Source organism: Diabrotica undecimpunctata, chromosome 6 (genome assembly GCF_040954645.1).
Source record: "Diabrotica undecimpunctata isolate CICGRU chromosome 6, icDiaUnde3, whole genome shotgun sequence".
NCBI lineage: Eukaryota > Metazoa > Arthropoda > Insecta > Coleoptera > Chrysomelidae > Diabrotica > Diabrotica undecimpunctata.
Window position 1 is genome coordinate 143243886 of NC_092808.1, and position 17100 is coordinate 143260985.

General features: G+C 31.3%; 1 protein-coding gene across 2 annotated transcripts; it reads right to left on the minus strand.

Annotated features, from left to right (window-relative positions):
• Nucleotides 1–4199: 4199 nt before the first annotated feature.
• Nucleotides 4200–16838, minus strand: Cdk4 (Cyclin-dependent kinase 4). 2 transcript variants are annotated; one of them, XM_072535605.1, is made up of 7 exons: nucleotides 16627–16838; nucleotides 13711–13778; nucleotides 10101–10321; nucleotides 8571–8816; nucleotides 7557–7717; nucleotides 4494–4632; nucleotides 4200–4400 (listed from the first exon to the last, which is right to left on the minus strand). In XM_072535605.1, exons 2-7 carry the CDS (start codon nucleotides 13757–13759, stop codon nucleotides 4311–4313), a joined length of 906 nt encoding a protein of 301 aa, XP_072391706.1. In that variant the 5' UTR covers nucleotides 13760–13778; nucleotides 16627–16838; the 3' UTR covers nucleotides 4200–4310. The 2 variants fall into 2 exon arrangements, with proteins under 2 accessions (XP_072391706.1, XP_072391705.1); XM_072535604.1 differs by lacking the exon at nucleotides 16627–16838 and adding an exon at nucleotides 14608–14663.
• Nucleotides 16839–17100: the final 262 nt, after the last annotated feature.

Sequence of the window (17100 nt, forward strand, 5' to 3'; positions counted from 1 at the left end):
AAGAAAATAAAATTTTTGGTTGAATAAATTTTGAAAATTTTTTTAAAATCCGTAAACTAATTCGAAACCAAATTCAGATTTCTGCTTTAATCTGTGCCTTCTAAGAATTGCAAGGCAAAACAGACGTTGATAAAGATGTTATCAGAGACATGAAAAATCTAAAAAATTTCATTCCACATAACTCCATAACATATCTCCTCAACTAAGCAAAAATCCTTAACGAATTGGTTTCTAGTACTCGTACAGAGTATATCGGAATAAAAGGAAAAATACAGTTAAGATTTGATTTCACGTACAGTGCGTCTGTGTATCCACCGTATTTCGCCTAATAGGGTTCCTCGTCCTCGTCCATCGTCCTCTTATGTCTATACGAAGCCACGTTCAGAGCGACTTTGAATATCTGTCTCTGAGGAGCCCTATTAGGGCGAAATACGTATAAGGCGGATACACATTAGATCTTTGGGAGAACTTTTGAAGTGGGACAGAGAGTTGGGATATCGAAAGATTCTTTTAATTGTTTACAATTGTACAGCCTATCTGAAAGTTAACGGTTTAAAAAACATTCAACATCTTTTTTTACCACCAAATTGCACATCTGTTCTGCAACCGATGGATCAGGGCATCATAAGGTCCTTTAAAGTTCACTACGGAAAACTTTTAGTTAAGCGGATCCTGAATAATGTGGAAAACCGTAGTGAATCCCCTGTACTTTATTAGATGCCATAAATTTCATCACAAAGCATGGACACTCGTAGATAAAAAAAAACATCAGAAAATGTTTCTGTCATGCTGGATGGACAGAGACTGAAGTAGAAAACGAAGAAGATGAATATCCTGTAGCAGAGTGGTTGAGGTTACAACAGCAAGGTCAAAAACTAACCCAACTGAACAATGATGACGAGTTTGCTGAGTTCATTGCCATTGATGATGACGTCATTGTTTGTTATCTTCCGACGGATAGTGAAATTATCGCGGAAGTAATAAATCCGCCGGCGGAGCACGTTATCGTCAGTGACGAAAGTGATGAAGATGGAGAAGACAATCGCAGTGAATCTAAGCAAGAAGGTCCTAATAGACAATATGTGGACAGTGTTTTAAACGTTGTAAAAAACTTTATCCAAAGACAAAACGTAAATGAAGAAGCATACAACTGTTTCACATCTTTAGAAAATATGATAATGATACTGGACAATATAAAGCAGTCAAAAATGACAGACTTCTTCCAAATGCAAAAGCAATAATTTATGTTATCCTTGAAAATACGCTTTATATTAAGTACAGATTTTTTGTTTTAACATAAATTATTGACAATAAGTAAACAACTCTTTTTTGCTTTAATGTATTTCATTGACAATAAAAGTAAACAACTTTTTTTTTAAAACGCCATTCAAACAATATTTAGCATCTTATATTGGCTTCGAATGGCTTCACTATAGGAAGTTAATGTTTTAGAAAAATACATATGAATGCACAGTATTATTGTTGTTTGATATAACGAGATGGGCTTATAACGAGGTAATTAGTCTGTGCCATGATACTATAGTATCATGGTTTGTGCCATTTCAGTTCTCGTTATAGAGGGAGTCTACTGTATATTAAAAATAAAGATTTTATTGTGAAAAAAACGATAGTTTGCAAAACAATTTCATCGAAATTTATTATAGGCGTGGATGCATAAGTTAAATAAATACTCGTACTCCTTTCCCACTTCCCCCTAACTACATATTTCACGATGGTTTTAAGCCGATGGCCACGGTGTGAGTTTATGCAGTCGCCCTCTTAAGGAGTGCTTTGAAGTATAAAGTATAATAACCGTAACCAAATCGCTCATTTGAACAATCGAGTTAATGCCTTGAACTGTCCTTCTATCTGCGTCTATATTCTTTGGTTTGAGTTTATGCAGTCGCCCTCTTAAGGAGTGTTTTGAAGTATAATAACCGTAATCAAATCGACCATTTGAACTGTCCTACTATATGCGTCTATATTCTTTGATAAAGCAGCCTTAAGGCTAACTGGATAAGCCTATAAATAAACGTCACTCTTCTGGTGTATGCGCATGACTTACTGCGGAAACATTATTCTTCTTCTTTAAGTGCCGTCTCATTTCCTCCTTTGCGGATGGACTTTTTTGTTCATATTAAATGGTGAATAATTTGATTTTAAGACATATTAGGGTAAAAAATAGACAAAATAAAGGTTTTTTATAGTTCATTCTTGTAATTATTAAAAAAAGGTGGTATCATGTGGAACCACTAGGCCACAACGAAAAAAATATTTACCATTTTTTTTTCACGTAGGCATAAACCTACATCATATTATCTAGTACAGTGCCACCTTGTGCGATGAGGAGTTGCTTTGGTACTGCAGTATGTACAACGTACTTTGGCTCCATGCTGAGCCATATGGACTGCTTTGTCAGTTCTTATTTCTAGAGTAACTTGTTTTTTGAACCTGTTACTGGTGCTTGGTTTGTCCATGGTTCGTCTTAAACAATTTTTTGCATTTGGGGACTGCTCCAGTCAAAACAGTGGCCACAGCAAGTTTAAATTCTTTCAAAAGACATTCCCATACCAGTTGTTGAGTGTTTGAAAATTATATGATCTTAGTAACGTTAGGTCAACAAAATAGAAAAAAATTCTGATTGTCTATCCATTTCGTATTAATATACTAACATATCAGACATATCTACAAAGCCCATACATTTGTTGTTGTACAGGTTTGTGAAAATTGCTTAGAAAATGAATGGGTTTTTTATACATCCATTGCAAAGCTAGCACGGCATCTCAACTCATTCTTTAGTTTGAGTCAGCCCTTTTCATTTTTTTATTTATTTTAAGTTTAATTGGAAAACCCTTTCTATCTTTTCGAGCTGTTCTACATGCCTTGTACCCTTGATTTTACTTTGCATTATGAGCCTTAATATCTCATATTTCGCACCTCTGGTAAGGTGGCCTAAACATTCCAGCTTTCTTGTTTTGATGTGCTTTATGACCTCGCAATTCTTTTGTAGCCTTCTTAACACTTCTGTATTTGTAACTCGTTGGATCCATATTTTCAAAATCCTTCTATAGCACCACATCTCAAATGATTCCAACTTTCTTTATTAATTACTATTTAAATGGGAATAAGCCACAATTAAAGGTTAAAATACGTTTATTGACGTTTCAATTTCCACTTCGGAAATCTTTCTCAAAATTTTATTCCCATTTAAATAGTAATTAATTTAAAATGCCACAAGAAAATAGCTTCAGAACATGCTGACTCAGACTTTAGTAGTGTTACAAACGTGGACAGCAACCAATCTTCGGGTATTACTCCTGTCTTATATACTTTGCTGAACAGATTTAAAAGTATATGCAGTGTTTCTTCGTCAATGTATTTAATTTGCTCAATGGGTATCTGATCTGGGCCTACTGATTTTGCGGTCTTTGCATTTCTAATTGCCTAGATCTTGTCTTTTAGCAAGTCGCGTTGTAATGCAACAGAATTAAAATAGTTATCGAAATAAACTTCATGTTTTCCAACTAAATCTCTTGTAAGATCTTTTATTACTCATACCTTATAACCCCTTTTTATGGGCTTCATCGGCATATATAGGCGTAAACTACTTCGCCCCTTGAACCTCATCATCGATTTGTCTATTGATTGTTGCCTGCTGGAATAAGTATGTGTATTATATCTCCAGGTACTTATTAATGACGCACGGGTAGAGAACCACGGACTCAACTGTATCTGTTGATACAGGGTGTGCTTTGGTGACTTATGGTTTAGTGAGTTTACAATTTTAATTTGCCATAAACTAATAAATATATTAATAACATTTTTGTCGTAGCTTTTTGAAGCCCCTTTTAATCCAGTGGTGTAGGATTTTTTTTCAACAAAATTGCTAATAAAAATTCTCCATTTTGAGTAAGCAAAAGTATCGTACTATGCCCCGGAAATTTTAATGAACATTGTCAATTTTCCCGAAGTATACCTTTTATTACATGTTATTTTAACAACTCAAACTTTATAGAGATGTTTCCAATCTAAATGGGCCACACTGTATATCCAAAGTAATCTGCTATTTAAGGGGTTTCATGTAAAACATACCCCGACAGTAAGCGAAGACTATGTTTATTTTAACTTAAGTATAGTATAATTTTCTGATTTTCCTAAGCATTGTTGAGGTTAAAGAAGGGAAAATACAAATACAAAAATACTTTGTAAAAATATATTGTTGTTTAATTAAGAATAAGTAAAGTGTAATCACTAAATCACACTTAAAACTAAAGAATCTTAGCATAAAGTATCAATAAAACTTGTGTCAGTTACGTATTTAGCGGTTCTTCAGTGAAATACTTGTGGCTTAAAGCATCCAACGCAGTCAGTCTCTTCTTTGGATCAAAAACGAGCATTTTCTGAAACACATCGTATATTTATTATTAATCAAACACTATACGCCGTCGTTCTTAAAACAGTTCAGAAAATAAAGTATATAAAAATATGCTCACCGTTATCAAATCACATACAGTTTCACACATAGTGGGTGATATTTGGTCAATCCTAATTTGATTTATAACATTGAAAGATTCCCATTTTATGGAAACGCTCTCCTCGGGCCACTCATCCTCGGACGGTTTACCTATCACCCTGCAAAATAAATTATAATTAAACGTAAGAAAAATTATTAGTAAATTAAATCGTCAAAGCAGAAATGCGGAGAGTTCTATTGACGAAACCAAAATTCAGATTTTTGCTTTAATGTGTGACATTGATAAATTGCAAGGCAAAACAGACGATGCTAAAGATGTAAGAAAGATATGGAGAATCTAAAAGTAGCATTCCACAACATATCTGCTCATTTAAGCAAAAATACTCGGCGAATTGGTTTCTTGTAATCATAAAGAGTAAACCAAAATAAAAGAAAAAGACAGTTAAGATTATAGCTATTACAGGAGAGAGTGATCCCGTTGGGGCACCTTTGATTTTACGATAAAAATGATTTTGGAATGAAAAGTATGTATTAGACATGCAGTGTTTTATAATAGATAATGTATCTTAAGGGATTTGATGTTCAGAGTCTGATGTCAAGTCTACCCTACCTCCAGACATCAAAAATCCTCTTATATCCAGAGAAAAATCATCCCGAATTCCAAGAATATACGGCCTTCCAAAAATCCATAAGCCCAATGTCCCCCTAAGACCCATCGTCAGTGCATACAACTGCTCCACTTAGAAATTGGCAAAACATCTCGCCTTATCCTACAACCATTAGCTGAAAACGCCTCGTCCTTTGCCAAAAACTCTTTTCATTTCATTAATCTTCTGAAAAACATTTTTATTTCAGTCTCAAGATATACTAGTTAGTTTTGACATTGTTTCTTTATTCACCAACATTCATATCGATGAAACCATTTCCATCTTGGACTCTAAACATCAAATCACCTAAGATACAGAAAAATATTCTTTAAAATATAAATATTATAATTATATAAATATTAATTATATAAATATTAATATAAACTTTGTACAAAGGAGATAGTGAATCCTCTCACTACAATCATAAATAATTCACTAAAATCTGGTGTATTTCCTGAATGCCTGAAAACTGCCATAGTAACACCTGTTTACAAAAATGGTGATCCTAAATTAATTAATAACTATAGACCAATTAGCCTTCTATGTTCCTTTTCAAAAATCTTAGAAATGACTATGTATAGGCGGATAACAGAATTTTTAACAAAATGTCATATTATTAGTGCAAATCAGCATGGTTATCAACAGGGAAAATCAACTCAGACTGCGATTTTTCAATTTGTCTGGGATATTTTGAAATGTACTGAGATTGGTCATATGGCTTTGGGTCTCTTTTTGGACGTATCAAAGGCATATGACTGTTTAGTGCATGACCTATTATTTGATAAATTGGAGAAATATGGTATACATGGACCAGCATTGAACTGGTTTAAGTCCTACTTGGCAAATAGGAGACATTTAGTAAAAATACATAAAAACACTGAAATAGGCATCTCATCTGAAAGCACTATCAATATTGGAGTACCACAAGGAAGTGTGATTGGTCCTTTACTGTTTGTGATCTATATCAATGATCTTCATGGTCTAGTGGCTAATACTACTTCCAGCATAACAAATTATGCAGATGATACAAACATTTTAGTCAGTGGTAAAGACATGTCTGTTCTAAGCGTTAATGCTAGTTTAGAGTTCCAGAAAGCTAAAGACTGGTTTTCTATGAATAGGTTGGTTTTAAATCAAAATAAAACAGATCTTCTTTTGTTTAAGACAAATTATGCACATTCAGATATGCCAAACAGTATTATTGTAAATAATGACACTTTAAATATTAGCAGCAGTACCAAATTTTTAGGGGTATTATATATTGACAGTTTTTTATGTTGGGATAAACATGTTGACCAGTTATGTATCTCTTTGAGTAAAGTGATTTATAGCTTTAGAGTTCTAAAAAAATACATGAATAGTAACTCATTAAAAACAGTGTATCATGCTAATTTTGAAGCAAAATTTAGATATGGTCTAATAAATTTTGGCCACAGTAGGGACATAAATAATGTATTTCTGGTTCAGAAAAAAATAATAATTTGACTTAAAAAGTAGGGAATCATGTAGAGGGCAATTTAGGAGTAATAATATTTTAACAGTTTACGCTGTATTTATTCAAGAATGCTTACTGTTTCTATATAAGAATAAAATACTCTTTAGGAACTTTGAGCCCAATAGTATAGTAAATACCAGGTTATATAATTATAAAATTCCAATACACAGGTTAAGTATAACAGAAAAAAACGCTCTTTATTGCTGCATCAAATTGTTGAATAAACTGCCTGAACCTATTAAGAGGGAGGAAAGATTAAGTTTGTATAAACATCAAATATTTAAATTACTGGTAGCTCTTGAGCCATATTCTGTGGAGGACTATTTGTATATGTAACGGTTAGGAATAAGTAAATAATATTTTCGTTTGTGACACTGTTTTTTTTAAATAATTTTACGTTCACGGAATGTATATTATTTTCTAAAAATAAAGATATTGTTATATGTTATGTTATATTCTAGTTTCTGTTTTATGTGATTGCCAAGGAGGTAATCATGATTATTTTTCTGGATAAGAATAGAAATCTATATCTGATAAAATCTATTCAACGTCACGAACCACTTATCGAGAAAAAATATGGAGAAAAGATGTTGAAAGTTATTTAAAGTTGTTTTGTTTTTGCAGGATAATGATCCTGCCAATGTTACCATACAAAACGGCGTGATTTAAGGTACACATCACTATTATTCTCCAGATCTAGCAAAACAAGTCTACAAAGTTATTAATTTTCTTCTAATGAAGAGATGATAGAAGTTGTAGAGGTCTGGCTTGTAGGACAACATAATTTTTTTTTTAAATTGTAGGTTCATTGTTAATAAATTTATCAAATTAAGAGGTTTATTCAATTTGTCGATACAACTTCGTATATCACAATATTCAAAGTAAGAACCTTATTCCTATTTGATAAGAATATAAAAGTAAGATCATTATTTAAGCTTACCTAAAGATTTTGCTGAGCTGATCGCCATCGGAAGTACCACAGAAAAGTGGTTTCAAATTATAAAGTTCCACCATAATACAACCAATGGACCAAATGTCTACTGGTGTAGCATAAGCCAGACCCAGTAAAACTTCAGGTGCTCTGTACCATAGCGTAACCACCTGAAAATCAAGATTTTAAAAATTTCTCACTACATAAAGGGTGTCTCAGAGTAGATTTTAGTATCTAAATCAATAAAACTCTGTTTCAGAACCTGTTAGAAAAACATTTATTAAAAAAAATAGACACACAGAACATGCGATTTTATTTCTTAAATCACACGTCTGGATCGCAAATTGACGCGCTCACACATATTCACTGGAATGTTGTTAATAGCGTTGCGAATATTTTGCTTCAGCTTTTCGATTGTGGCTGGTGGATTAGCGTAGACGATGTTCTTTAAAGACCCCCACAAAAAAAAAATCTTAAGGGGTAAGGTCAGGAGATCTTGAGGGAAACTCATTAACTCATTAACTGGCGTTTGCTGTAAAACTCGTCCCGAACTCTGATTGAAGTGGTTTCCACTGTATAATATATAATAGCAACGACAAAAAAAACAAAATGTATAATCACTTCTGAAAAATTGATACCATGTGAATATGAGGTTGAGGGAAAAGTAGTAAAACAAACAGTTAAATTTAATCCTCTGGTGATCGAGGTATTCAGATGAACCATAGAGACGCAAAGATACAAAAGGTAATAAAATAGTAAGTTTTTTTGCTAATTTAATTATTGTTTTAAAAGTAAAATAACTAAAATCGAACGTGTAGCGTGCAGAGTACATTTTTTTCCTGATTTCAATCATTAGAACGGTGTCAACTAATCGTCTAAACATTTCAACTGAGTGAATAAAAGTTTAACTCAATAAAATAATTTTTGATTACAAAATAAATTACAATTAATTATTAATCTCGGTGCAGAAGTTCTAATTACTTAGTTAAAATGTTCAAATTCTATTCAAAACAGTTTACTTACTACTGACGTCAGCTGCATTTCACAATCGTAGATCTTGGCCAAACCAAAGTCTGCCAATTTGATATGTCCATCATGAGTGACCAACAAGTTTTGAGGCTTCAGATCTCTATGGATGACTCGGATGCTGTGTAAAAAATCCACACCCATTAGTATTTCTTTACATAAATTTCTGATATGTACTGAACTGAATCCACTTGGATGTCTCTCTATGTATGTTGCCAAGTCTTGTTCCACATGTTCAAATACCTATAACATAAAAAGTACTTTACATTGTTATTACTATGACTATTGTCAATCAAATACCTAGTAGAAAAGACAAATGAGTATAATATACCTTTGTGATTGACCTTTGTAAAGTTCAAGAAGGCGTTTGACACTAATGGCGAAATGGCAGAATAGATCAATGATATATCAATCTAATTAAAGAGATTTTAAGAACAGCAGAAATTACGATACACAGAGGAGTAAGACAAGGAGATACAATATTCCTAAACTCTTCACTCTCACACTTGAGGATGTTTTTAAAGAATTAGAATGGGACAACCTGGGAATAAACATATCATAAGAAAGACTCAATAACCTGAGGTTCGTTGGGGGCGTTATTTTATGTGTGCATGAAGAAATAGAAATTAAGAGAATGCTAGAAAGGAATGCTCAGGAAGTGCAGAAAGTGAATTCATATATCGTCAAGAACATGACATTAGTAGAAGAATTAGGTTGAGCTGGGCCTCCGCCTCATTCCATTCCTCAATGAACTGTTTTTAATAGCTTGTGTATTAAGCTCTTCCAGAATTGACAGATTGGATTTGTGTTCTATCCAAGACACTCACAAAAAAAACAGATGGCCCAAAAAGGGGCTCAGTAATAAGTAACTCTTCTGATTCTGCAAATAGAAATTTAAAAGAAACCTGCAAAGAATTGACCAATTGACCCTGATCTCGGACTTTCTCATGAATAGGTTTTAATTACACCAATAAGGGCAAGCTTTCAGTATAGTTAGACAGCTTCAGCAGAACTTAATACTTAATGCTGCCATGGGAAGATTTTATTTTGCCCTGGTATATCCAAGGCTCTTGTGTCAAGGCCAGATCGAATCTTCTCATAGTAGCATTAAGTTCTGCTGAAGCTGCCAAGTTATATTGAAGGTTCGCCCTTATTGGTGTAATTAAAACCTATTCGTAACAGAGTTCGAGTACAGGGTAAATTCTTAGCAGATGTGACGAATGCCGAGATGCACCAGAAGAAACCGTCGGTGCCTTTAAAACAACGATTTTGCAAGTATCAACTGAACACTGGAATAACTGTTTTACCAATTGTTTTGAACATATTCAAAAGTGTATCGATCTTGGTGGGGCATACTTTGAAAAGCAATAAAGTACTTTAAGTCTACATATTTTTTGTCTGTATGGCTATATGTAAAACTAAAAAGACAACTCTGGTATGACCAGTGTAGAACTCTACAATATATACATATGAATCGTGCATAAGAATATTGGATATTTGAGGTAGTTTGAGCAAATAAAAACTTACCAAATACATTATCAGTTCTTTTTCCATTTGTTGTCCATGACACACATCCAAAAGACGAACAATGTTTGGATGATCAAAGGAGTTTACTTGTCGCAGTAAGGAGATTTCTCTTAAGGTGTTTAATGATATGCCATCTTCTGTTAAATGTACACATACTCGTTTCAAGGCTACAAGGTTTCCCGTTTTTCTGTCCCTAGCTTTGTACACTGTTCCATAAGCACCTATAATATTTAAAATTAAATTTTGTATTGATAAGAGAATAATAAATAGGGAAAATTCCAGTGATTGGCTTTATTCCATAGTTTAAAAACTTACAATAAAGTAACAAGTTCTGATGTATGATGTTTTATTATAAAAAATTTAAAATTATCTAAAAGGATTAAAAATGTTTTCAAAATGTTTTTGGTCCTGTAAAAAAACGAATATTTCCACTTTATACTACCATCAACAAGCTGTGAGGGTTTGCTTTTTAGTAGACCAAGAATTATTCAATATATAATATAAGTATGTATATTATGTAATACGTATGTATGTATATAAATGTATATTATGTAAAAGAATTTCTAAAGATATTAAAATAATCAATGTATATTCCAATATCATCTTAACTTTTGGTGATTGTCTATTGACGATAAATATCATAAATTTAAAAAAAGCATTAATAGCTACAGGAAGTAATTTAAAATTAATTTTTAAGTACATGTAAGATAATAGAATAAAATACATATAAAGTAGAATCTCACTACTCGGGCACTTCAATAAACTGATATGTCTAGTAATCCAGCAACCTCCTCCCATGCTTCCCTCGCCACTTCCTACACCACATATGACTTTTGTCATGTCAGAGTCCATCCTATATAATCCTTTTTACAGATGAAAACATTTTTACTGTAGAAAAAACTTTTAATGAGCATAATTATCCTGCCTCATTGATGGTTTATATTTTTGTGGCGAGAAATTATCAACGGGACATTTTAGTAAATTTTAGTTGAGCCACTAAAGCCATTATATTTCAAAATAGCCTGTGGATATTTCAATAGGTCTCTGCACCTGCGCATAAAGCCAAAACTACTCAACAGTGGCTTGAAAATCATGTAGAGTGCAACAAATCTAAGTTTGGGAATGTGACGTAGTGTTTAACGCAGGTGGGCGGACTGTTTCTACCAATGGAAGGGGGAACAGGTAGATTTAAAATAATTTTTCACAAGTATATCCAATTAAGTTAACAATGATTTGTTAATTTTTATTTTCATAGTTCTTAATCATTATGAAGTTTAAAGTCAGTTGCACTCGAAAAATAATGAGTAAAATATTAGGAGTACTTTAATAAATAACAAATTCCTCAATACTTACAATTTATTAACATTACCCCGAAGGAAGGGTTTCAATAATACAAAAAAAATAAGTAGTTTATTTTAACTAATTAGGTAATATATTTATTTGCCTAAACAAGAAGTTAGTTAGTTAGTTATGATTCCTCGCATGGTTCTAAGATCTCTATTCCTGAATTTGAATCACAATCTTCATCCTCAGAAATGCTTTCTTTGGATATTAACAACAAATTGCGTAAGTGGTCCAGCGTAGTGTCTAAGAAATGTTCTTTTTTGATTTAAATGTTTTTATAATTTTGCGGGTGTTTACATATATTAATCCACTCCTCTAATAACACTTCTGAAAATTTAGTTTTTGCTATATTTTCAACATCATTTATATTAAATGTTGTATTAGGAGTTGTCACTCTACCTTTTATCAAAGCTCATATTTTTTCAATAGGGTTTAACTCCGGATGATAGGGAAGCAAGTGAAGACCTTGATGTCCATGATGTTCAAGCTCAAAATATAATACATATACAGATGGAAAAATGTCCTAAAATTATCGTAAAAATTATTTTAGAGGATTTTTCGTCGAATTAAAATAAAAATAATCATTGTATATTTTTGTTGAACGACCGTTAACTCGTCATTAGTTTCGTAGACAGTCGTTAATAAGCTTTTTATGAAATTTTTGTCAAAAATAGAATTTGATTTATTATGAAACTTTCAAAGTAATTATTGCTTACATTACTGTCATTGTTATAACAATTGACTTTTTAAGTATAAACACCTGATTTAAAAATTCACACGCATATTAACGCACACAGCGTTAGGTACAAATCCAGCCTGAACAATAATCAGCCTATTGCCCTTAGAAATCGGTTTATTTAAAGTTTTTCCACTTTGATCTGGCCAGTGATATAGTGCAGTATGGCTGATGTGTACCTATATGTCTTTCATTGGTATAAATTATGGTTCTACCCTCAGATCAAATTTAATTAGCTGCTTTAAATATTGTATTCGTTTTGAACGAATATCATAACTTTTCATTAGGAGACTCCTATTTTATTCGGATTTTCGCATTGTCTTTGGATTTTCGCCATCTGCAGTTTGTTCTAGATGATTTGAAGAGTATCTATTCAAAAGTATGATGGTTTTATTTGTTCCTATCTTTTTAGGAGCCATATTGTTAAGTAACTATTATTAATAACTAAAATAAACACACTATAGATACCCTAAATGACTTAATAATTCACTAATTACTACTACCAATATTCTAAGCACTAATCTAAAAAAAATTAATAAAATATCCAACACGATCAAATCAACATGTCAAACACTCTCTGCGACACGTACTTCTCAAACTACGACACTGGCAAGCAGTACACTGGTCGTTTCCATGGTAACACTAGTAAACACGATTCACTGCGCATCGTCGAAGTATGAGTCATATTCCCAAACTTAAGTTTGTTGCAGTATACCTGCATGTACCTACAGCCTGCAAAAAACTTAACCTACTTGACTACAAATTGTGATCAGTTTTAGAGGGCATGATCTGTACAAGATGTCACCATAATGTGAAGTCATTGAAGCAGGCGCTGGTAGAAGCTATGCACAATTTTCCTAAGAGATAGCCTAAAAAGACTTATGTACTGTGTTTAGAAGAAAAATATTTTGAAACATTTTTTTTTGTGATTTGTAGTTCATTATACCAGTAATAAAATGTGTAAAAATTTTTCTAATTAAACCAGTAGTTAATTTTTTTAGTTAAATATCTTATATCAGTGGCAGGACTAGGTATTTGTTGCCGATTGGTTTCAAAATTTATCAGAAAGAGGACTCGAGACAGGTAAAGTTTGAAAGGGCTGAAGAAACACCAAATTCTACTGAGCAAATAAATAAAGAAATGTGTGTAGCAGTACAAGAAAAAGAAAGCTTAGTAGAAATATTGTAACCACCAACTACTAGAACTGTAAAAGTAAAACCAGATACAGCATTGAATTATTTAATACCTGCGTACATGTGCTGAAGAAAATGGCGTATCAGCTAAAGATATTATAAATCTTCTAAAAATAAAAAAATTTTGAACAAGGACTACAAGTTTCACAAAGAACAACCTCAAAATGTGTAGAACATGAACACAAATGCATATGTTGTACCTATTTTCTTTATGAAATGTTTTATTTTATTTATTATGAATTTTTCTATACAATTCAGTAATCTGGCACTCTCTAGTTTTTAATAGTGCCAGATTAGTGACATGCTATCGAATAAAATACATAATATAATTGTATACCTCTTCCTATTCTATTGAGTGGTTCATATGAAGGTTCATCTGCTGACATTTTGTGTAACAAATTATACCTGAAAAAAAAACATATATTTTAATATCTCATAGTTGTGATGCTGTTGGATGGCTTGAATAGCAGGACAGTTGCTCCCAAGTCCAAAATAAGAATTTAAAACTCTTAATTTCCCATGAAATTCATATTTTTTAAGATTCACTCAACATTATTTAGCTGATACCTTATTGGTCACAAGTTTATTAATTTATACATGTTTCTTTATTATAAAATATTCCTTTTAACTTCATTAGTACTAGTTAAAAATAAAACATTATTTTAGTTGTTTTGTACCAATTATTGTTGATAGAATGCAGATATCTTTTAAAATTTAAATTAAAACCACCCTTTAAATTTGTTCTGGTTTTGTAAATGAGATCATCATGATTTAGCTCATAAATTTGTCCACTGTTGGAACTAAGACCCTCTTTTCTCTACTTCTTTTTTTATTTCATTTCATTGTTATTGTATAAATTGTTTTCTCCACACACTATGTAGATGTTATCCTGATTTCATTATTGCATATCTCTGCATCATTTTACCAGCATTAATAAATACCTACTTATCTAAATTATTATTTAGTATTTTTCCCACAATTCTTTTAGTTACCTCCTAGAGTATATATTATGCATTGTCATTCACACATTCCTTCTTTTTGGATTTTTTTGTCGTTTTAACGTTTCTGCAAGTGATCTGAAATGGATTTTTTGTTTGACCTGTATACTGGAGTATCTCCCACAAATTTTCTATTACATTGAGCCTTAGTTACCACATACACATTATTTCATAATTTTTATAAGAAAACATGCTGCATTCATAACCTCTTTTTGTTTAACACATTCAGTGCTTACTTCTCAGCTGTAGTGTACACCATCAGTTCCCAATTAGCACTACAGTATTGACAAAGAATATAGACGCTTATAGAAGAATTGTTCACTGTTATTTTTGAAAGTCAGCAAAGGTTAGTCAGGGTGGGACGCACGTGGTACCACTAAGGAGCAGTCATGTCAGCTCTATTATTGCTTCTAAAATATGAAAGAGTGGGGCAATAAATGCAACTTTAGATAATTTTATATGTAGATGCTGCGTGGTCGTAGAATAGGATTAAATTTTTGTGTTTTATAAAATTTTTTAGAGAAAATAATATTATTTTAACTTTTAATAAATTAATCTTTTTAGAAAAATTATTATGATTCAAATTTTTAATTTAAATATGTACAAATCTTAAGTATAAATCAGTTTAAGACTATATTGTAATAATTTCACCAATACTCATTCATTGTGAAAATTATGTTTTAGATACTACTAGTTGTTATTTTAAAACAAGATTAAATAGTACCCATACAGCGTAAAAACTTTCACATATACTATTCATTGAAAGGTACTGTTAAATATTTCAAAAATAAATCAGGAATGCTTTTTGTTGTTATTAAAAAATTATGGATGAAATGGAAGATTGGAAGTTTCAGTGAAATGGAAAATTTCATAAATTTAGTAAAAAGTTTCATTGAATACTTTTTTTTTAATTGAAATTTTTTAAAAACGTTTCATTAATTTCTGGGCAGAAAAACAGTATAATAAAAAGTTATGTGACAGTTTTGACGGCGCCACGCTTTGAGTTTATGCAGCCACCCTCAGGAGGAGTGTTTTGAAGTATAAACCGTAACCAAATCACCCATTTGAACTGCTCTTCTATAAGCGTCTATATTCTTTGGTATTGAATTCAAATATATAGATGTCATGGATCCACAACAAGATCACTCCATTATACTTGTCATGTGATGGATCCTTGACATCATCAGTGAACAAGTTAACAAAATCTCTATATATTAATACACTTTTCCTCTAGGAGAGAAGATATACTTCTAAAACTGAAAAAACAAATTATAGTTTTAAGTTTTTAATGTTAAATTTTAACTTTAAATCTGTTAATTATTACTAAAGCATACTTAACATTGTGCACTAAAATAGTTTTGTGAATAAAGAATTACTTAAAATATATATCAATGGCAAAAATTCATCATAATACTGCTAAATCTGGCATAAGGGTTTTTTTAGATCACATTTATTATATAATTACATTCCACAATTATTTTTTATGTTAAAAATAAGATAATATATCTAATCTAAACTTAATATACTCAGAAGTACCGTAGGTTAGTATTTTAAGATCAACAGATGATATAAAACTTTATCTATGTTTCCTACAATTAAAAATATCAAGAGTGAGTTCGACCATGGATGTTTATCTTAAGAAACATAAATTTTTAATAATTAAAATTCACATTGCCAAGCTAAATTACAGAATTATTGAAAGTAGTAATTTTGAACATAATTAATTAGCATGTAAATATTTATTACAGAATACAAATAATATGGCTGAAATTATTAGATCGACTATCAAAAATCAGAAGGAGGAAGGCAATGGATAGGACTAAAGAGAAATTCTTGAGGAGGATAGAACTCACGTAGGGTTGTAAAGCCAGAATGATCAAAAATTATAATAAGCTCTATGTGCTAAATAAATATATTGAAAAGAACTAATTTTTGTGGTTATAGCATAAACATAATTTTTAAATTGATTTATTTATGAGAGAAAATAACTTTTATATAAAGCTACCAAAAAGTAGACATTATACTGGAACCAGTCATTTTATTGTATGTTTATTTAACAAATTTGTATTGTCTTTATTTTCATTAGCCAATAATCATTGTAAGATACACAAATAAGTTTGCAGTGAAATCAAAAGACAATAATTACAATCAATATCGGCTATAAACAATATACAATCCACAAACAATTAGTAAAATATCTAAAATAAGTTATTTATTATCGAAAACTTCCATGAAAACACATGTTGCTTACTTACCTTTTTTACAAGAAGAATTATGGATTTAAATTGACTATAGCTCCGAACAATCTTTCTATCGACTTAATCAGGTTATTTTAATTTGTTTATATAATTTAAATATGATGAATACTATTATAACCCAACAAAAAAAAAATAAACAAAAAGAAACAATTCTTTATTTCTTTAACCCTTAACGTCTAACCAGTCTAACCACCAACGACATTTGTTGTTTGTTATTCCATACATGACATCTGACAGTTGACGCAAGAAATATTCGTGGGTTGTTAACATTTTGAAAATTGCGCTTTAAATTAGTGGCACATTTTTTTCTTTTTTAGATATTCACATATCGGCGAACAGTACTTTAATCAGTAGTGGATACTTATCTAACCTATGCTTTTTAGTATATACTAAATAGTATATTTATAACTAACAAATATTTGTTTAATTTTTAAAATGTTTTTATAAATTGATGCGTATTAGTAGTTAACA